This window comes from Paramormyrops kingsleyae, chromosome 21 (assembly GCF_048594095.1).
Source record: "Paramormyrops kingsleyae isolate MSU_618 chromosome 21, PKINGS_0.4, whole genome shotgun sequence".
NCBI classification, from domain to species: domain Eukaryota; kingdom Metazoa; phylum Chordata; class Actinopteri; order Osteoglossiformes; family Mormyridae; genus Paramormyrops; species Paramormyrops kingsleyae.
Window position 1 is genome coordinate 10,181,073 of NC_132817.1, and position 23,795 is coordinate 10,204,867.

The 23,795-nt window shown below is 44.5% G+C and overlaps 1 protein-coding gene across 2 annotated transcripts in view; it reads right to left on the bottom strand.

The window, feature by feature from the left end:
* LOC111847641 (ephrin type-B receptor 1-B) overlaps nucleotides 1-23,180 on the bottom strand; it is a 119,350-nt gene extending 96,170 nt beyond the window's left edge. For both annotated transcript variants that reach the window (XM_023819016.2, XM_023819017.2), the window contains exon 1: nucleotides 22,947-23,180. In XM_023819016.2, coding sequence (XP_023674784.1) covers nucleotides 22,947-23,004 — 58 coding nt within the window. In that variant the 5' untranslated portion in view covers nucleotides 23,005-23,180. The remainder of the gene's footprint in view (nucleotides 1-22,946) is intronic.
* Nucleotides 23,181-23,795: the final 615 nt, after the last annotated feature.

Here is a 23,795-nt window from a genome sequence, read left to right on the forward strand (position 1 = left end):
CTCCGTGTCTAACATGTGAAATGCCTTACAGATATCATTAAGTACAGCCAGCCTGACAGGTCTTTTATTTCAAGATTCTTGGCTTTCAGCACCGACCCAGAAGAGACACTCGCTCCACCAAAGCCCGTGTCCTGGCTCTGCTCGCGCCCTGCACTCGTCCGAGCAGGGATGTGCAGATATCTCCAAATGGATCTATTTTCAGATCAACTATAGCTTATTTAAGTCCAGGTCCAGGAGTATAAGAGGAACTGTACCTGTTCACCCTGAATGGAAATTGCACCATGATTCATTCCACGCTACATGAAGCAAATGTTATGCAAAACTAAGCAGTGCTATGTGTGTTTTAAAAAAGGTATTTCAGTCTCTATTCCTATCCCATAACTAAAAACATAACCTATTTTTGAGTAATGAACTGTTCCAGCAAACTGGATCCTGACTGTCAGCCCCAGAGTACACGCCAGTCACAGAGGGATCCTGGTTTTATACCAGACCGGTTCTTGTGCAGGGTGAGCTCCACCTGAACCAGATGGGTCGGAGGCATGTTCTGCCAGCTTAAGGACGCTTGTGTGGGCCGTTAGCCCTGTGCGAGTAAGCGAGGGTGACAGATTTTAGCAGGCTGCATTAGCATGCTTCAGCAAACACGCTTGACTTCCTGGTGGCCAAACCTGCTACTCCATGCCCCCAGACTTCACTGGTGTCTGCTACTCCTTGCCAGGGAAATGAGGATGGGAGAGTTACTCAACCTGTACACCGTTCAACGTGCGTCTCCTAGAAAGAGTCTGGCTGTCGCACACTGGGGAATCACACGGTTATCATCCTGTAGAACCTGGGTTCAAGCCCAAATCAGGTCCAGATCTCCACAGCAGGCAGCAGATGGTAAGGCGACAACCTGGACTTCGTCAGGGGGGTGGCGTGACTTAACAGCGCTTGCCCCTCTCTCCAGTAGGGGCATCACGCCGGGTCTATAGTCAGTCTACCCTCACCTGCACTCTGCAGCTGCTTCTGCTGGATGCTCTCATGTGAACAGCACAGGTGATCAGCAGAGACCAGAAATTCAGGCTGAATTCCTGCCCTCTCCATGCAGGAAATGAGCCTCTGTTTTCACAAATCACTTCACATAATGGATCAATTTATTAACGTGAAGTGTCTTGAGTTGAGCCTAATTAGTGCCAAGCTTGCGTCAGGAGGGACAGCACAATCAGCCTGAACAGCTGCTGTCGGCTTTTTTAAAGGTCTGGGTACAACATACAGAAAACAGCAGGTCAGAAGCAGACCGATAACCAACAGGGAGAAGAGAAGATATATTTTCCATTCAATCAACTTGACTTGATTAGTCGGAAAAATATTTGAGGAACCCTGATGAATCCAACCCAGTCCTGGTTATCATACAAGAAATGGCTAATTTCTGGCATCAACCATAGTTTCAATGGCAACACTGAAATGAGGAATACATCCTGGGAAACGCAATCGCCTTTTGCCCAGCCATTTGTCACGAGCGTGATGAATCGCACTGGACCCCAAGCAACGAGGGCATGCAAAGAGAAGAGAAAAGGGACACTGAGTCATCTCCAGACAGCCCTGCTTGTCCACACCACCCCCCACCCCCGACGGGTGAGGGGGAGGGAAATGATTTTAATAGCTTTCCAATGCTGCTGTGCCTCCCCGCCTGCCCCCCATTTCCAAAAGCGGCCTTTCTCCTGAACTCTACGGAAATTGCTTCTTGGGGAAGCAGAGCGCGGGCTTTCGACTGCCTCTTCCGCTCGCTTAGCGCGGGCTGAGGGGCGGCTGGGCGAGGCCACCCTGTTCCTGGCCCAGAGAGGCGACCGCTTAGGGACGTGGGTGTAATTGCCCCATTCTGCGGTAATCCTTCGGGGGATGTAGGTGAAGGAACCAATCTCTTACTGATGGAAAAGGGGATGGGGCCAAGAATAAAGGTAAGCAGCCCAGCTGCACGGCCCCGTTAGCTAAACTGGCGCTAGAGGCCCAGACAGCAGCACGCGTCCTCTCATCGGTGGCCAGTGGCTGGCCCTCCCCCCCGAGGATGGGGAGGGTAGTGCTGGAGACCCTACACATTTCCTTCAGGAAGATGCAGACCTGTACCAAACGACTTACTGCATAAGCTGTGACGGTTCCAGCAAAATAGGGGCAGAAGTTGTTTGGAAAGAGTGTCAAGGCCGTCACTCACAGAACACCAGACACAACAATGGGTAACATATGCCTGGAAGCTATCGGACAGCTGCATCAAAAGTGTGCTAATTTACTGCGACTAAAGGCAGCGTTGTACATACATCCATAATTCTCCTGCCACTTTAAAGGTGTGACATCGTTAGCTCAGTTTTTTTCCCACTGGCACTTTGGGAAAACATCCACGTTACTCTGCTAGGCCCCCCTGCAAGCAGGCCAGAGATGTTCTGCTCAAATTCAAAAATGAAAACGGATGAAAAAAGATGCATTTCAAAGAGAGAAGAAAGGCAAAGGCCAGATATGTGGCAAACAGCATGTTATTACTGATCCTGCCTCTGATAAGCTCGGCCTCACAGCAGACCTGCTCGCCGGGGAAGGGCAGAGGCTGGAACGTCTCCCATAACTTGGGGCACTGAATGCCATTTCAAATTTAAAAATCAATCAACACCGCAGCTACCATCGTTCAAGATTCTTTGATGGCACCTCGGACATACAGGCAGTCGATCACACAGATGCCGACGCGTCTGTCAAGTTAATTGATTCCCCACTTAACACTCGAGCTTGTTTTCATCCACCCATCTGTTTTCAATAAGTACTTTTCCAATCAGGATCGCTAATTAGATGGCATGATGCAGCCTACAGCTACAATGCAGGCAAACAAGGAGACACAACTTTTCTTGTACGGTCGGGCAGTCAAAGGGTTGCGTATTTACAAGAACCACACCTCTTTGGACCAAGGGAGGGTACTGAAGAACCCAGAGAAGAGAAGTGCAAACTGGACACTAAAAGATCAAGTGCTTAGGCCTGCGGGTGTGAGGTGAAATCGCAGCCAGCCAAGCCACCTTACTCAAATAAGTGTGATGACAGCAAAGCGCTAAAGGACCGAGAAATGCATTTTTTTTGGAAATCTCAGTTTTCTCAGTCACTCTCGTCTAGCCAGAGAACTCCAGGGAAGCAAATACATAAAATTTCTGCCATTTAAAACTTGTGAAAGGTCAGTAAAGGATATGAATCCACCCACCCACCCCCACTTTGCTAATTTAGTTCATTCTTCCCCCAGTGCAGCCTTCAGAGTTCTATCCATCCACACGGACATGGAAAGTGCAAACATCTGGAAAGAGACCATGTTTGATTGACAACCATAAGGTCCCACCCTACACATATGGGGTGATTACTGTAATTCACTTATGTAGGTGGGGGGGGGAAAATCTAAACTTTGATGTGAGCCAAGTGCGGAGATGAGGACAGAGGGAATTCATTAGCCTCGACTATGTAGCCTCAATGGCAGGAAGATTCTTTCATCCCTCCTAACCCTCCACTTTGATGAGCTCCGAACATTAATGGAAATGGTGGTAGCACATAAACGCAGTATGGCTAAAGATCTATCTGAGGTCTTTGAGAGGATGTTGAAAGGAAAGGGGGGAAAGATTTGTGGAAATACTCATCGGTTCTCTCTGACTTTCGCGGGACCGTTTCATAAGCAGTGAGTTACCTTTACACTCAACCAAACTGCTACATAGACTTTTGCTTTCTTTGCATTCTCGATAATAGGGGTGTAATGATGCATAAATGCATTGTAATGAATCGATTATTCAATTCAACTGGATCAAACTTCAATGTCTGAACTGGTTGTAATCAATATTGGGGGGCAAAACTGTTATTAAACTGCCGGATTCACAGGCTGCAGGGAAATGCGCAAGCAGCTCCAGCACACAAATTTCCAAAATGTAGGATAGGAGAGCTCAGGGATCAGCAATATTCGTAATGGAAGCCCTACCTGGCTGACCAGTGATGAGATTTCTAAGGAGTAGCCAACACAACTGCGCTTTTAATAAACTTAATTTATGCAAGGAAGATTAATGCATCTCTGTGTATCTATGAAATGTGCAGAAATGTGTGTTCCACCAATTACTTCTGCAAGGACTTGGGAAAAAACTGAGCCTTGGGATGCTTCCTCTGGTATCAAAAAGGTGCCAAACAGCAGATTGAAGGCCCGATGACACCCTGTGTTTTTCCCCATAGTCTGCCATGATTATTCGCCTTGACTGGTCCCACATTCCTATGCACTGCAGGCCCTCAACTAGCTAGTGAATCTGAAGAAACAGTAGAGTCATTAATGACCCAACACTTCCAACTCCAGCAGAAATGCCCAGAGACATTAGCTGTGATTCTATGGACATCTTAGGGCAGAGAGCTTTTAGTTTTCCAAGGAGTCTTTGGGAGCTTGCATATGCAACCATGCGCACGCACACACACACACACACACAGTCGTGTAATCATATCTTTTTGGGGACCGCTCATTCATTTCTATAGGAAACATGCTAATGCTAACTATGACAACCATAACCCCCACCCAGCCATAACCTTAACCATAAGTAACTGAACAAAATGCAAGACTTTTGGCATTTGTAGTTTTTTGATTGTAGTCACAGATCTTTGTGGGGACCTGAAAAATGGTCCGCCGGAACATCAACATAACAGGTTTTTCTTACATTGTGGGGGACATTTGGTCCCCACAATGTAATACAAACCTAATCCACACACACACACATCCAGCATCATGCTGTCCAGCAGGATGCTTGTTTTTGCCAACAATGTGACTCGTTATGCAAATCGATCATGGCGCATTGCTGGTTTTTTGTAGCTAAAGAGAACCGGGCCTCCAGATTTAAATTTGTATTCAAATAAAGGAACATTTCAACCCTGATTTGGTATTATCTACTATGCTGATCTCATTATGTACCAGGTCTGATGTTCATCACCACCTTAAACCTTGACAAATACCATTTAAGTAAAATGCGACCCTTAAGCAAAGAGAGTCACTCCACGACAGAAACAAACCAACGCTGAAAAGGCACCAGCAGCACACCAAACATACCTCCACCCCCTACCTGAGCCCTAGTAGGCTGGGTACGCAACTCCACAGTCTGACAGATGCCTTGAGATGGAAGGAGGGTCTGGGGAGTTCCTCAGAGGCAAGCACATCAGCAGCTCAGACCACTGGAAAGTTAATTACCGCTGACTGGAGCCCATGTGCTCCTTCCCAAGGGCTTGCCCAGGATGGAAGCGCTGCCACACTTCCATTTTGTAACACACAGAATACCACTCTGCTCCAGTACATGGGGATTGCATCAGACAGATTCCTGTCTGATGGACATATTGGTGTAGTGATGTCAGAATCCTGAAACCCCCCTAAAGAAGCCCAGTGCAGATCCTGAGCAGACCAATAGGGCAAGCTACAGGATTAAGATCACCTTCCCCTAACCTCAAGACACACTCCAAAGGGAAGCTATCGGCTAATTGGGCAGAATTAGGAGATCAGGATAATCAAAGCTTCTATTTTGAAAGGGAAGGAATAGGTCATTTGCAAGGACAAATTGCTCCCAAATCCCACATTATCCTACGGGTGGGAGGCTGGGCTGCAGGGGCGACGTCGCCTTCTGCTCAAACCATTTCCAAGGTAGGTGACAGAGCCTTTGGGCTTAGCTGTTCATTAGTTCTAGTATGTGGAAGGGCGGAGGAGATTTATTATTCTATGCTCTATATTAAAGCTAAATATATCAGATGGGTTGCCCGGTAGCATAGTGGTTAGCTTGCTAGGCTATACCTCCTGGGCTGCAGGTTTGAGTCCCACCCTTGGCTCCTCCCGCATGGAGTGTGCATGTCCTCTCTTGTGTTTCTTACAGGAACCCAGAACACCTCCCTAATTCCCAGTGCTACTTTGGATAGGCTTTAGGCCAAGGTTCCCCAATTCTGGTCCTGGAGGGCCAGAATCCAACACAGTTTGCAGATTTCCCTGCTGAAACACATCTTAATCAGCTAATTGCTAATGGTTATTAGTGGTGTCTAAGTAGGGAAATCTGCAAACTGGCCCTACTAGACTGGAACTCAGCTCTAAGTTTCCTAACCTGGTTCTCTGGGACCCCCACAGTCCATATTTTTGCTCCTTCCCAGCAGCCGGTAACAAAAACATGGACTATCTAAGGGTCCCCAAGGACTGGGTTGGGAAACACTGACCTAGGCTACAGTAACTGTAACTCTAAACTGGAAAAACAGAAAAGAAGGTGGATGGAGAGGAGTCATCTGTAGGCATTTCTGGCACCCTTTTAAAATCCTAAAGAAATTTCCAATGAAATGTAAAATATAATGTAATACCAACTTTGAGAAAAACATAAAATGATACAGAAGCATGACTAAGATGCCAAGGAATTGTTGAACTGGAATTTCTCCTATTGGGGTCTCAGGAAAGAGTATTATTGGGAGCATTATGAATTCGATGAGGTCATGTGTAGTAACCACAGGCAGTAAGGTTTGTAAGTTGGGCCCGAAAGGAAAGCCAGAAGAGACATGAATACGGAGTTAAAGTCTAAATCCTGGTCTACAACACCTGCAGGGTACAGGAAAGACTCAGCATTTCAAAGACCACTCGCTTATGGTAGTAGCTTAAAAGGTCAGTCAGAAGGCCAACGCAGCCAACGGACAGCCTAGCCGACAAGCCGCTGCAGGTCACCAAGGTCAAGCAGACTCTCCGCCACACTGTGTCTGCAACAAGAAATAGGTAGGACCCCTCACACTTGCCAGCATGAGGAGCCGCGTGTCCCGTCGGAAGCCGGGCCTAACCCTTAAATAAAGAGCGCAGCCGGTGCATGAACAGAAATGTCTGACAGCAAGAAATGTGTTTGCTGAACAAATACCTGACAGCATATCTCATATTTCATTTTGCACTGCAAAAAAAAAAAGAATCATAGCCATCTGGATGTGAATCACATGGCTCCTGTCTTCATAATGTATTAGTTTTTTTTCCTGGAGTACTGGTCAAATTTCAAGCCAAAGCATTTTTCATATGAACACCAGTAAGCCAGAACCAAAATCCAGTAAGAAAAGCTCATTCACAGAGAGGTTACTCTAATTCTCCAGTGTTGCTTATGTTACCTACATTCAAAACCAGCTTCAAATTAAATCCCCCAGACCCTATAAACCACGAAAATTACCCTGAGATATGGAGCACATCATTACATCCTCCAGTAGGTTCGGTTTTTTTGCATGAAAATAATGAAAAAGACTTTCATGAATCTTTGAAGGGGCATATTTTAAAAAAAAAAAATTCCAGTCATGTTTGAAATGAGTTGAAGAAAAAGTACAGCAGTCTAAATAGCTACGACCAAACGCATGGAGATTTCTGTTGAAAACTCTCACACAAACATCTATGGTTTTTATGGGAAATGGACACTAAAACAATGTATTGTTTTTACTCAGACAGAAATATACAATATCTCCATCAGATTTTCAAATATAAAATTGATGCCCAGTATCTATGGGAAATTGCCCGAGCAACACTGCATGGTGACATTGCTCAAATAGTTGCCCTGCATATCATCACTCTTACAGAGGCTACTGGTTGTGACTCATGGGCTTGAATAAGTTTCCCCGCTTTTTTAGTGTTCTGATGACGCTGCTCTATTGAAATGACACAAAATGCTCCTCTGACATAGCTGTAATGGTGACATGACGCCGTCCTACCACTGCAAGGTTCATCCCAGCGATGATGCACTGTAGCGCGCACCTTCAACCCAGTGCCAAAAATATCCTCCGCAAAAGGTTTTCACCAGATCCTGCAGGGAGAGCAGTGCATTGTGGGAAAGCACCCCAGGAAGACTAGATACCTGCTGAGTGTGGCTCCAAACAGAACACCCATGGAGTGTGTCAAAAGCCTGACTCATCCCACACAGAGCCACCTAGCAGGGCTCACGGCCTGATTCTCTGTACTGTCTAAGGACAACGTACTCAAGGCTACCGTCTCCTGGTCAACAGGAATCCTGGAAAAAAGCAGGATTTGGCAGCCTGTCCGTTTCCCCGTTATCATACTAACTTTACCCACAGCATATTATTAACTGAGAAGAACATACTTTCCTTCCACAACATATCAGAATTACTCATGATCGGTGGCGGAACAACTGCACACAAGGCCCCGGGGCAAAACACCGATCGGGCCCCCCTTCCCCTCCCGTGCACGCACACACACGCACACACACACACACACACACACACGCACATATATGTGGCGGCACTGAAATGAGTTTTAAAGTGAGGGTGCAAGAACACAAAAAACTTAACGAGAGAATTCGACTGTCCCTCACAAAAACTGTGAAGTTTTAGTGGCTAAATTGCGTTTTCTACGCCTTTTCAGACAGGAGGAGATTTGTTTGGCTATGCCTAGAAAACAACGTTGTTACCAGTGTGGAGACCGTCAGAGTTTAACCGAGGACAAAAATTCCACCTCCAGCTGCCTGCCCATCTCATCCATTTCTGTTGCAAAAATGACAGTTTATTGTCTAAGTGAATAGGGTATAGGTTAATTAGTGTGCACGCACCGTCTTTCTCATTCTCATAATGCGTCCATGCCTCCGGGTATAGCCCATTCAAATGTCATGTAGCCTAACTTTTTATACAATTTAGACAGCACAGAATCATTAACCTACTTTAACACATTTGTTTATGCAACCGCATAGTTCCCACATTTTGACATCAGTGATGCAGTAAAGATAGTCTCTTTATTTCTTGACGCCAACCCTCCCCATTAATCCGGGCTTGGGACGGGCACCTGGTTGAGCTGGCTTGCTCCATTAAGACTTAAGTGGCTGGGTTAGGCTAAGCTATATACATATTTACAAAGACTACGATAAAACATCCCGAAATATGTAGTCTAACAAAACGCAGTTTAAAGAAGGTAGCCTACCTGGAGAAATTGCAAACAAAGAAATTAAAAAGCCCACAGCACATAATCGGGCTATATACAGCCGTCAGATGGACGAGGACACAATTTTAATCCCATCTCAGGGATTTTACAGGGATTTTTTTTAATTATTATTAAAAATTACACCATACACCCACGATAATAAGAATGTATACCAAAAATGACAGATATATAAAATCGCAAGTCACAGTTAAAGTCTAAGTAATATGTTCTAGCTGTCAAGAGCTTGGGAGAAATTATATTAGTATTACTATATGTGTATTTAGTATATGGGAAGGTCCACTACGATCCTAGTGGGAGGGGCCAGCGGTGGTAGCTCCGCCCCTGTTCATGATTTTAGAAGCAAACAGGATATCTTAGTCTACTTACCTGGGCTCCACTGACCCCAAGGGGTCCATCAATGGGTCTTAGGGAGTATCCAAAAAGTTTTATAAATGTTAGAGCTGGGTGGTATGACCAAAAATTTATATCACGGTATTTTTCAAAGTTATATTGGTTTCACGGTATACGACGGTATTTTTTTAAAAGTATGGCTGGGCGTTTACCAAATTTTACAGGATTTTACAGGACACATTTTTGTTTTACGTTTTTGCATTGTTCCCACATTAACTATATTATTTTATTATTAGCCATTGCGCCTTTCCGTTACCTTAATGCTAACATACAGCTAACGTGTTTGTTGGCTAACTGCTTATAGATAAACGGCTAATGTTAAGGTGCGTGCCGGCCAAGTTAACATTTTTGATAAGTGTTTAATAGTTCAGTGTTGCTGGAACGCAAGCTTTACTGGCCTCACTAAATTTCTCATAAAGACCGGGATGTCGGTCTTTAAGATGCTTCGCCAGGTTTGACGTCCTACTTGACTTCATCGACACAACTTTGTAACACTGTTTGCATAGAGGCTTAGACATCCTTAGCCTTTCCATGCTCGTCTGCAAAATACTTCCAAACAGCACTTTTGCGTTTTTTTCTTATTACTAAAGCAGCTTCTGAAGTGCCTTCAACTGCAGCATATGCCATGTTCGGGCAACTCTGTACGTGTGTGTTAACCAGCGTGAATGTGTTCAGCGGCTATTGAGAGGAGAGGAGGGGAGGGGCCGCGTGAGAGTGTGCATGTGTGTGCCTGCACACGCGCCTGCGCTGTAGTGGTGCTGTGTGAAGTGTGGCCGATGTTGGTATCATGAGTATCTAATCAGATATAAAAAAAATTGTATCGATTAGTATCTGAGAATCGATTTTTGACAACCCCAGTGACTCATTATTTTCAACTCCAGTGTCAGCTATATCTTCCATTCTTTTGCAGTACATTTTTAGCGGTGCAGCAGTGAAAAAGGTCCCCCCTTAAACAGTTTCCAGCTGCGCCACTTTCCAAACATTGTGTAGGCTATTTAAACCGGTATTGCGGTATAAGATAAATTCATATAATAACAATAATTAAAAAACGGTTTTCGGTATGAACCGGTATACCGCCCAGCACTAGTATATGCATTTTTGATTACTGAGGAAAACCAGTAAGGCTCTAGGGTGGCAGAGGATGCTTCTGCAGACGGTCAGGTGACATCTGCGCATTCGCCATCTTCTGCCACTCCATAATACGCACTTATTTCTTATTTTCCACCATTTATCCCAGTTCAGGCTGTTTATTTATTCATGTTTTGTTCATATCATGCTCTGTATGAGTGTATGAAATAAAGTCCAACGAAAAATATATTCACGTAAGAACATAACTCAATGTTTATGTGCTTACGTGCATGTTTTCAGGAGGGGGTCTGTAGCGTTCACCTGATTCAAAAAAGGCTCCATTACTCATAAAAGGTTAAGAACCACTGGTCTAGTATGTCATTGTTCCACTTATAAAACAAATGTAACACCCAGGACAGCCCTTGGTACTTATGGGACTCATGCAAATAATCAGACTCTCACTGCTACACCTGTAGTCAGCCGGGTGCTGTGGATGGTTCCTTGCTCATGAGCACCAGCAACGATTAGACTGATTCCTACCCCCACCCTGTGAAGTGTGCAGTTTGCATGCTCTCTCCATATTGCATGGCTCCCCTGTTGCTGTCCAAAGACATGTGGACAGGCTAATGCATGTGTCCTGCCATCCCGTCCAGAGTGTATCCCAGCCTTGTGCTGCCAGCGAAAGGCTCCAGCCCCCTGCCCATGGCCTGCACCAAGTGTGCGGATGCTGGATGGAGTGCTGATCGCAGTATGTATTCATCAAGCTCTTAGTACCCTCAATAAAATCCTCTATTGCTATAAACCTATTCAAAAACAGGTCCAGCATAGTCCTCCGTATAGTGAATTTGAACATGCTCATTACTAATATGTACTAATTAACAGACATTTGGATTTTTGTGTACTGTTGTCTAATTCTAAAGTATGTAAATCTATAAATTATTGTTATTTTTTTGTGTTACGGTATGAAAAGGCTCCAGATCACCAGCGAAGAATCTTCACAACTCTGGTGTTAATTAAGGGAATTAATTCGCCACACCTGTTCATGAAATCTTGTACCTTTGACACTCAGATTTGGCCAGTAAAAACATCATTATGCATTTATAATTTTGTTTCTCAGCCTACCCCCAATTATTAAAGATAAACGGTAATTTAGAAAATGTGCACACTCCAAAAGACCAGCCAGGTTTAAACTTGCATTTGCCATCACATTAAACACTAAATGACACCATGTAGACCTCGCACGGGTTCCTGAGGCCACGGTGAGTTTGGGACCCTTTTCATAGCAGACAAGAGCCTCCCCAGGGAGGAATGAGATGTCCTGATGGTCTCCGTGAGCTCATCACTCCAAGTGAAGAGGGCTAGCGCCGTTTGCATGAGATTTTCCACTTAACCGACCCGTGTTGGGACATTTAATGAGGGATGTTGAGCTGGGAAAGAGCATCATTAAAATGACTGTCAGGATAACAGTGAGTGACACTGTTAAGGCCCCATTTTGTCATTAAGGAATTGCAATGGCACTCATGGGTGAAGCTTCTTCATGCTGGTCAGACATCAGCACCATCTCACAGAATGTGGTAAAACTCCCAAAACATGGATGATCCAGTAACATGGCACTTTGGGATCAATAAAGCGTCTCTTACCATATACTGCTGGTTTCATGGAGGAGTTTGTTTATTATTGCGTGAGGTCTTCATGCCAAGTGACTAGATGGTCATTGCAGACTGACACAAGACATAAGCATAAAACTAAAACTAGATTAACAACAGACTATCTTAAAGTATTCTATAGTACACTTACGCCACAAGAGTACTACAGTTCAGATCTGTATTTTGTAGAACTTCTGTATATATTCCTACTGTATGTAGGAATCATATCACTGTTATAATGGTAAACCACTGTCCAATTTCTAAATTGTAACCTGAGCCCTATCAGGGCTGTCAGTAATAGGAGGCGACAAGGAGAGAACCGGCTGTGGATGGGTTGTGAACCCAAATCCCTGATTACATCACACTCAACAAGAAACCCTGCAGGCCAAGAAAGCCTTTCCAGTGTGCTGCCTTAAGCCGACTCGCTCTCATTGTCATGACCTGATCACAACACACACACACACACACACACACACACCTTCCATGTACTCATATCTTTATGGGGACTCTCCATTCATTTCTTTGGGCATAACTCTAACCCCAACAATGACAGCCTTATCCCCTATCCAGCCCTAACTTTAACCACAAACTTGTAGCCAAACAAAATACAATTTTTGGTTTTCTGATTGCATTCAAAGATCTTTAATAAATTTAGGTTATCCTTGTGGGGACTGAAAAAAATGTCCCCACAAGGTAAAAAGTACCAGGCTTTTTGTTACATTATGGGGACACCGGGTCCCCACAATGTAATAATTACAAAACCACACACACATCATAAAAGACTATCATCATGGTATTTTATTGCTTTCTATTGGCTAGACACATGCATTAAGCAAAGGATTGTGAGTCATAGTGGATAAGTGGCTATGATAGGTGAAACAACTAAGAGATCTTTCAGCAAGTCCAGTCCGGCTCCCTCTGAGCTGCAGCCACAGGAATGGACCCTCCACGTTCAATGGTGCCCCCTACAGTTGGCTGTGCCACTCTGATCCCTAGCTCTGAAAGCAAATTCATGAGTGGTAGACCAGCAGAGTCAGAAACTATGTAGTAGAGTCGGCCTTCGCGAATGCGGTGCTTTTACAAGGCCTGGTAGGAAGCGAATGGATAAATGGAAGGAGAGACAGACACGAACCGCGGCTCCATTTGAATTCAGATGAGTCGGTGTGGAGCGGCCCGTGTGTCAGTGCCAGCAGGCTGTGAAACACAGATCAAAAGGCCGCTTTTATTAGCTGCACAAGTTGCAGTCTCTGGGGCTTTACTAATAAGTGGGCAGCGGTCGGTCACCATGTCACAGTTGGCTTCCGCAAGAACCCAGCGGATCGCTGTTCCGCAGGGAGAAAGCCAGGGGCGTCCCATTTCTCTGCACCAGCTCTGGCCCTTTCAGCTTCCGCATCAGGTGGATTCGGCTGTTAGCATTAGCCAGTGCCACATAAGATGCTTTGGGGTTCCTATAGTAAGGATGAGCCTGAAGTTGCCACATAAGTGACGGAGTAGTTAGTGATTAGTGTTAGCATTACGGAGGTGCTAGTGATTAGAGTTATGGAGGTGCTAGTGATTTTGCGTTACGGGTGCCCCTAAAGCCTAACACAGACGTGGGAGCGCTAGCAGCTAACAACATCCATGTTATTCTTTAATTCTTTAGCTGGGAGACTCATCGACTGACATGGGTCTGGTCAAGGGCAGCAGCACTTCCAGCCAAGAACAAGTCGACCGAGCCCCCAACAAGCCTCCTTTAAAAATACCACCACACAAACAGGAGCGCTAATTATCAAACCTAAGCAAAGAGCTTTTTAAATCAATGGGGAAAAAAGATGAACAGAACTATGAAAATGAAATAAAGATTACTTGTACCCAAAATGGTAGGGATTAAGAATCCTCGGATGATGTAAAAATTCACTAATTAAGGCTTTAATCCTTGCCAGAAGGGCAAACGCATTCATTTTGACAAGTTAGTCTCAAGGATGCTTCCAGACGGGGTCACTGGGATTGTAAGGGACTTCATTTGCCCAATCACATGCCCCCCCCCACCAAAACAGCACCAAGCAGCCCTATACCCCACTGCCACACAACCCCCCCCCCCAAGGTGTTTAAGGCCCCTGTACGCATAAAGCCCCATAAATATGCTCAGCATATTTCAGCTGGGAAGGACAGTAACGAGATCATGACGCTAGAGCCAATAAGAGAGTGAGAAACAGGACCCTCCATCCATCGGCTGTCTCAAATCCGCCTGCTGTCCTGCTCCCATCCTCTAGGCTCGCCTGAGCAAACAGCAAGACAGATCCATATTTCAGCTGTGCAGATAAAAGGCTCAGGACTGTATGTTGTTTAAATAAATGAAAGAGAGACAGGAAATGAGAAAGAGATAAGGAAGGGAAGGAGGGGGGGGGGGCGGCGGTGTCTTAGCTCTATACATCGAGACCAAAGGATGCCTGCTGCTTCGAACCTTGATTAAAACGGATTCCCTTCACAAACACAGGAAGGTCGTAGAGGATGCCATTCGGGCCAAGCAGCTGTCTGAGAGCTGAATGGGGTCTTGGTGCCAGGCCTGGAAAGTGGGCTACCTCTATTAGCCCAGGTCGCCTTGGCAACGTCACCCGCGACCAGGCTGATGGAGCGGGATCCAGGAATTGAGCAGAACACCAGCAGATGCGAGCGACAGCTTCTTACAAAGGCTGCCTGTCAGCCTCCCGGTACCTAGAGAAGTGCGGCGGAGTCTGCCTTAGCACGCTGGGCGGGGCGGCAGCCTTTGGAAGCTGTGAGCAGACCAGCAGCACACAGATGAGGATGATCCGAATAGGGGAGATTAATCGAATTTTAATCACAATTGCGATTTTAGCTCCCAAGGATTATCAAAACAAACCAATCGCGATAAAATGATTACTGTGCCGCATTCCGCTTTGCAACAACGCTCCTGTTTTGTCTTGTCACCCCCTTTTAAATTTGTTTCTCAATCAAATTATATTCAGAGTTCATGAAAATCCACCATTAAAAACACAAGTTCTTTTTCAACGTTCAATAAATGCATATTTCTAATTATTGTGATCTCATTAATGACTAAATAATCATGATTATGATTTTTGTCATAATCGAGCAGCACTGCAACATACAGATCAGCATCTAGCATAAAAAACAACAAGCCACATAAAGGCAGGATAAAACAACTTACCCCCATAAATCGTAAAAAGAACTGGCCCTTTAGGGTCCATAAGACTAAATAAAATAAGACTAAATCCTGCAAAAAATATGAATTAAATTTAAAAAGCCCTTGGGGCACTCTGCCCCTAGGGAGGCCTTCGTTTCACTGAGGGCAGACAGCTTCTCCACAGCCTGCCCTGACCTTGTCAGCACGCGCTGCAGATACAGCCTGAAACAGCCATGGCCTGATCTGCTCGCCACTCACATCCAGGGCTATTTCTGATTCCAGGCTCATTTCTGCCACCCATTAAATATGGTTTAGGGCTGCTATAGCAGGCATGTCCGCGGGCCCCTCGCGAGCCGCGGCTCAGTACTGGTGCAGGGTTCATACCATGTGGCGTCACAGCACACAGAAATGCAGCCACCACAACACGGAACCCCGCGAGGCCCGGCAAGCGGCATCCCACCCCCTGGACGCATGGGGGGTTACAATCAGCATTCAGACACCCCCCAAATGCATAGCGGGATTCACTTTCTACCTTACGGCAGGTCAAACACCATGACAATCATGTTCCCCCATTAGTCATGACGCACTGTCCTGTTCCCATCCTCATTTCAGCTTTGAGTCTAATCACCCATCATAGATCTCCACAGCCACCTTCTCCCATCATCACACACCCCCCCGCCCCCCCCGCCCAGTCCCCCACGACATGCCTGAAGCAAGAAGCCCCGGCCTGCCACATGAACAGGCTTCTGGACCGGCTCCTCCAGAACCAGCTGGGTTCTCCCACTGCCAAGCTGTGCTTCAGCGAATGCCGGGCTGTCTCTGCACAAGGACCAGCAGCCAGAACCGGTTTGAGTGCCAGGCATTTCTCGGTCGGGACGATTCTTCTCACTTGATTGACAGCTCCTCTGCCCAACCACAGAGAGGAGCCCAAACTGAGCAGACACCACAGGTGATCCAATGGTGTTCTGCAGAGGGCAGAACCCCAGAATACCCTCTGCTGAGAATCCACAAATGCAAAAACAAACAAAAAAAAGCATCCCCCATACATGTTATTAGCTTATTTACCTAATACTGACAAGCTGTCCTCAAGATGTTCTCAATTTAGAAAAATTTATAATAAGATTTAAAATACTGGAAATATACATGTGTCGCATACGCATCACACACACGCTCACACACACACAAAAATAAGCACAAATGATTCTGCATATGCTACATTCCCCAGGCTGCTAACTACATTTCAGCATCTGAAACGCCGGGTAAGGAGTCTGCCAGAGCAGAGTAGGAGTCCCCCAGGCTCAAACGGTCATGACATAATCGCTGCTGGCAGTGCAGGCCGTCTGACACGGCCATTAGGGGCCAGCATCTGCCACAGAAGCTTCCGGCACACCAGCTCCGCTGTCCAAGTGAATCTGCGATGCTGACACACAGCGAAGCCACAGCAAGGGAGATTCTTACTACCTACTCAGCCCCCATAACACAGTACAGGTCTCAGGCTGACACATTAAACCCGGAAAAGCGGCCCCTCCCACAGGGTCAGAAAAGCACCATTCTGAAAATGCCCATCGCTCTTGCAGACAACAGAGCTCATCTAATACAAACACAAGAAAACACTCACCTTAACTTAAGCTTTGTGCACAGCTGGCTGCTGTGTGCGGTTTAATATAACTACAGCCGAGGGCTGCACGATGAAGGAAAGCTTTCGAATATCGCAATGGGATTTGCGACAAATATTGCAATATTTATAATGCAAAAAAAGAAGCTGAAAAATTACCCAAAATAAACTATATTCAAAGAGAACGAGTCATTATCTACCAATAGTCTATCATATAAGTTCGTGGTGTGGCCATTACTTGCACCATCAGACACAGAAGCAGTGCAGACAAATCACTTGCTTTTGCTCAGTATCGTCTATATGGAATCCAAAATATTACCATACAGTGGAAGGTGAATCTTTTCATGACCAGTTCTCGTCCGCTTTTCCCCTCTTCACTTATTTTTGTTTAATTTCTCATTAACATGCCACACTCTCTATGAGTGAGCGGAACAGTAAAGACGAAAATGATCACTATTGGCTTGGAAAGTACATGCAGCGGGGAAACTTTACACTGATTTAACATAAACTAGATAATATTGAAAATAAAAAATCTATGACAGAGTAAAAATATTTATTGTAACTTATTGACAATCTCATTTATCTTGGGGACCTTAACCTCACACACACACACACACACACAACCACTCCACAAATTCCACCACTGAGATTTCAAAATACTTTCAAAATACCGTACATCACAGTACAATGTCCAGACAGTATGATGATATGAAAAATTAGGTAGCTCCCAAACCTGATCTCCAACCAGCTGACTTCCACGCTCCTTACAATGTCACACCTCCATGCATGTATACTATGGTCTCAATGTAGACACATAGTACAGGCCTACTGCAGCTCAATTAACAACCTGCTGATTAGAACTCGCATGCATCGTAGGGTAAAAAGACCAGCCATGTTGTTAAGTTCGGCGCTCTACTTCACCCCAGGATGCCAGAGAGTGATCGGTTATCGTGAGAGCCAGGCTGGGTGAGATACGGCTGGCCGGACCACTTTCACATTTCTAGGTTACAGGGCTGTGAGTCGCTCCGCAGCCAGGTGAGTGAGTATATCACAGACAGGAATCATGCTGGGAGGCACACTTTATGTGTCGGCCACATTAAGGTCAGCACCCAATTAATAGCACCGTTTCAGTCGGCTTGACGAATGATGCAGGTAGCAGGTTTGGTTCACTCCCACGGCGCAGGACAATGAAAGGTTTACAGCCCGAAAGTTATCGCTTTAAAGGGATGTTTTACAGCAAAGCTCATCAAGGTTTACCACGCCAAGAGGCTTCCTGGGATGGGGGGGGGGGGGGGCGCACGAAGTCCCCACTGATCACCGCTCATCTCTTAACTCACGGAGGATGCTGGTCAGTAAACATTGAGCTTCTGACATTGCGCTCTGTGTTGTGGATAGAACCCAGATACGGGCATAAGCGCCAAAGGACGTATAGGTGAACGTCATGATGGGGGAAAGGTTTCCTTTGTGGGGGGGGGGTATTCCTTGGTGCCACAAGGGAGAGTCCTGTGAAGGAGGAGGGAGCCTACAGCTGCTCCCCCCCCCCATGTGAGCAGCCTCTGAGACACATGCAAAAAAAACAAAAAAAAACAAAAGTAAATAAATCAAAGGCTACAGGCTCCGACGGGGGTGGGGGAATCTGCATGCCATTAAGAAGCCACGACATTCCCCATGCCGTCGGATCATTATTCACCGTGGAAATTGCCATTCCAAGTTCCGCCACTTGTTTCGCTTTGCCCCGAAAGCAATTAAAGGTAGACAGGGGCCGCTCGCCTCGGAGCTGGGAAAGAGAGAGGCTTCCATGGGCAGAAGAGTCGGCATGATTGCCCCGTAAAGCTGGGGACTCCGCATCCTGCCATCGCTCACTATTAACAATGCTCAGCGCTGATTTTTATAGTTTAGGAAACACTTATCAGTGAAGAATAGAGGGAGAAAGATGGAGGGAGGGAAGAGAGGGGGAGGGGGAGATGGGGTAGTCTATGGGTAGTCTATTGTGACCTGTTGAGTGATGATATTGAATGTGGGATTATAGAGGATAAATGGAGATATTGAATAGAAAATGGTTCCTGAGAAGCTAAGTGCTACAGAGGAGAGCATATCAAGGACAGCTGAATCAGACTGCCTCATCATCGGTGTTCCTCAGACGACAGATTCTCTGTTTTTATATTTTAAAGAACCTTGATTCAGTTTCAGAATGACGACCTTCAAGCGGTTCCAGTTTAAGGGAGAGAAACCAAAGGAAGCGGACAGAGCGAGCGCGCACAGCTCTTCTTTATTGTGAGAGTCCAAGGGGTGATCATTATGAAGTCACAGCTCAGATCCAGGCTTGAGGAGGACAGGGAACCCACCCGCTCCTTCCTAAGCCCACCGAGCAGGTCAATGGTAGCTGCTTCTCAGTAGGTAGCATGAAACACCTTTCACTGCAGCCTACACTCCGCTGCTACTGGCCTGATCTGAAGATTACAGGCGTTTAATCTGCTTCCAAGAGGCACGGAGAGCCGTGGAGCATCCACAGCCCTGAAACCTCAAACAAGAACAGTGTGTACCTTACATGTCAGGCAGCGAGGGAGCAGGAATGTCGAAATTCTTGGCAAACTGAAACCATCAACAAGATCAAGAGAGAAGTCATTTTACACCAGCCAAGCGATTAGACAACACTGGGCTGAGTTACTGAAACTGTACTCTTTAGAAAATCAAACCATATGCAGATACCATTTTAGAAGTACAGTGGTACCTCAGTTCTCGAACTCATTAGAACTCGAATTTCTTAAAAGTCGAACCAACCAGTTCGAAAAAAAAATTCACCTATAACTCGATTTAAATCTCAGAAGTCAAACCGTGAACGCCGATCTATGATAACTTGTACGCGCTGGGAAATGAGTCACGCAGCACGTCGCTCAGCGGAAACATAGGGTAATGCTTCAGTCTAAGCCTCGCATTCGCTGTGATAGCATCGTGCATGTTTACACTAGCTGAATACATATATTTAGAGAGTAAAAACACAATGATAGACAGTAATAGTAATTACTATCTAATAAAATACATTTAAAAATAAAGATTTCTTATTAATTATTTTAATATTAATAATAAATCATTAATACATTTAATTATAATAATATTGTCGTGCGGAGCAGGACAGAATGGAGGCAAAGGCGCAGACGTCAGGGTATTGGGGAATACGGGGTTTAATTACAGGTAAGGTAGGCAAAACGCAGACGGACAATACAATGACTGGACTGGGGAAACAAACTGAAACGCGAACTAAACACACAGGACTAATGACAACAACCAGAAACAGCTGATCACATGGGGATCCTACACGAGGTTAACGAGGGGGCGTGGCACACGGAAGAAGCGGACTATCCGGGCAGGACACATTGTTTTTAAAAAAACCTTAGACATTGTTTGGATACATTTATTTTCTTACTTTACAAATTACTGTTTTGATAAATGTGCTTAGATGTGTTTAGTACAGTATATGCTCTTCTTGTTTTATCCTGTTCATTTTGTGTTTAAATGCTAAAAAAAACATATTTAGATGTATTTTTTTGGGGCCGGGAATTACCAATTAATTGGTTTTACATTATTTCTTATGGGGAAAATTTGATCAGAATTCGAACTTTTTAGGATTCGATCCGGAGTTCTGAACGGATTAAATTCGAGTTCTGAGGTACCACTGTACTTTATAAACAAAGGTCTGTTCATCTATTTTCCATCATCATTTATCCAGTAGCATATGCACACAGACACCAATTTCAGAGACGACAATTCACCCAAATGCATGTTTTAAATGGTCACCAATATAAACGAATGGACCTAGGTTTTACTATGACCGTCCATAACTCAAGTCAGCCCAGTAACACTAATGGTTAGTGTGTTAAATACCATAACATGTTAAAACGAGAGATGTAGTTCATTCTAATTCAGTCTGCAGCTGAATCCCGTATACGAAACTGCCAACTTGTTCTACGACGCCAGGAAAGAGTGGCCATTATGCTAAGAGCATGCAGGTGTGCGATAACCCAAATTCAGCTCCATGTCTCATAGGACAGCAGCGTATCGAGCAGCCTCGCCCGAGACATGGCAGATATAGCCTGTACCAGCAACCAGTTATACTGGATATAAAGGCAGATCGATCAACCAAACATCCTAATACAACTTACGTATGCACAAAGCATTTAAAATAGTACCATTATTATTAACTGAATAATTTAGATTATATACTCCAGCAGGTACTATTGCAGGTACGATTACACATATCCAATATGCGAGTTCATTTCACACGGCGGACAAACGTTCGGTTTCGGCTAATTACAAAGATTTTCACTTAAGTTCAGCGTCAGTACGGGAAGATTAGCGTCATTAGAATATGAAATAAGAAAACTGATCATTAATTTCTTTTGCGATTTATTTCAGTATTTATTAATATTATTTAATATTTAATAGATTACTGTTGATGTTAACATTAATAATTATAAAATATATGTGTATATATATAGGCCTATAAATAATAATAACAACAATTATTATTATTATTTTGTTGTATATAGCTGTTATTTAGGCCTACTAGTGACAAAAACATCAATGACAAACAAGATGAGCTTCCACGTCTCACCTTACCTTAAATAAAACCATAATAAGCGCATATTTCTATTTTACTGCTTTTGCTCAACGCCTATATATGGACTACGGTTAAGCATATAACACGACTGGCAGTTACAAGCATTAACGAGAAGTGTCATTAGTAGAACGGCATTAAATGTTCCCTCAACAGAAAGAAATAGACACCAATGTAATTAAAAACGTTAATCGACAAATGCAATTAAAATACTCTGTTTCTGACTTCTGGCTTCCTGGAAAAGGAAAAAGAAACTTGGGCATAAGTTTAATTGTGAAGCTGATCACAGATCACACAGCTTTTTTTTCTGGTGTCTGGAGCTCATTGCGTTACGCCGGAGACGGAGATCAGAAGCGGCAGGGCCCAGTGGGGAGGGGCGGCGAGGCTCCGCCGAATCGGGGCTTTCAGACGCCTCTGCGGGGGTGATTAGACAGCAGAAAGCTTCAATCCAGAAGGCACATCTGCATAATTTAACCACACCATCACATTAACAGTGACGTTTCCGTAGATCTAAAAAATAACTTCACCGATCTGTCCATTTTCCATGTTTTTGGCGTTTCGAGCACTTCTGTAATTTGTCGGAAATTATATTTCAAACTCGGAGTTTTAAAGGAACACATCGATCGCGCCCTTACTTCATGCATTAGTAATACTTTACCTAACAAAAGTGCTAAGCATTACTAATATGTCTAATTTACCAGATATGCCATCGGTTACAAGAGAATGCAGAATCTATCTTTAAACTCCGAGGACTGGGTGGATTTTAAAAGTTGTATTTGAAAAACTGCATCAGTACCATGAAAACGCAAGGAGAGAGACCATTAGTCTAGATAGTCAAGTTAGATGCTGGACAGCAGTAATATGGATTCTCTTCTTTAAGCATACCTCCTATTATAAAACCTAGCGTGAAGCAAGCAACAACGGCAAGAAATAACTGCAAACATTAACATATTATATAAACATGTACAAAGCCTGCACGCTCATTGACACATTTTTCGAAATAACTGGAACCGGTTACAAAATGACGTGTGCATTATGTTTTATATTAAAATTAACAACTGATGGCATTAATATCATATTGGATCGGACTTATTCAAAGACAGCGGATGAAATAAACATAACCATTAATTGTTGTTAAATTCACTTAACTCGTTCACTCTTTTACGTTTAAAGTTCCGATAATGCAGAATTCAAGTGCAATGGGTGAGTAAATTTAACGGGACATGTATACACTCCAGAATATATCACACTTGAGAATTTCAGCAACAGCCTGTAGTGCCGTTTCTGGACTTCCATACAAACATTCATTACACTTTCATTTCATGTGAACTTGATCAAATTAAATAAACAAGTGTAAAGATTATACCGGAGACACCCACGTGTTCTGTTTTAAATACCCGGTAAAACAAACTACTCCAAGTACTCTGCTGCGAGACCTGTTCAGCTTTCCCTGGAATACGATGCAGCCGTAGTGCATCCCCAAAACTGCACATCAAAGATCAAAATCAATATTAAATCTAGGCATTTACCTTCAACTGCAGAAACCGTAGAGATGATGCATAAAATCGTGATCAAATCCACGGTCATGGCAATAGTATTCTCCACCACTTTCCCCCTTGATGTTTCACCAAAAGGCTCGTACGCAATCCCCCAGCTGTCACAGAAAAACGTTATTCCTGTAGCGTGTATTTTGACTCACATTTCAAGCTTGTAGTAAACAGCACGTTAAGGGGCCGCTTCTAGCAGCGAACTGGTGCCCGTGTGGTGGGTGGGTCCGACGGACTCCCCCCCCCCTTCCTCCCACTTCTTTAACACAACCTATCCAATCACAGTAAAGAGAATACAAATCCTGGACCAATTGCAACCGAGCTCCCCCCCCCTCATAGGTATTGTTAGTCTAACAAAACTTTTCGACTTGCCCGGCTGAGCCACTTTTCCTTTGCCGACAGAAGAGAAATAGCACCGCCAAGCGGCCGTTTCCGATGCCCTCGCCGCCATTCTTTTTCAAATACTTAAAATGCATCGATGTCTGACGTAGTTTAGGGGTTGATTGCGTGCAGATGTACGCTGGCCTTCTGAAGAACCAATCGGTGGCGTGTGTAATGGTGTGATTAATACGATTAATTCACGGCTCAGTAGTAAATCCTTCGGCTTTATTGTTTATATAACATAATGTGGGAATATATTACACTGGAGAGAATACTTCTACAGAGATTCTGCTTTGGATTTTTCATACTAGTAAATATATGCATATACATACATAGATAATATATATACAGAGAGAGAGAGAGAGAGAGAGAGACAGAGAGAGAGAACCAACATAACTTAAACATAGCTAACCCTAATACTGAGATAAAACTGAAGGGTCTGATTATCTG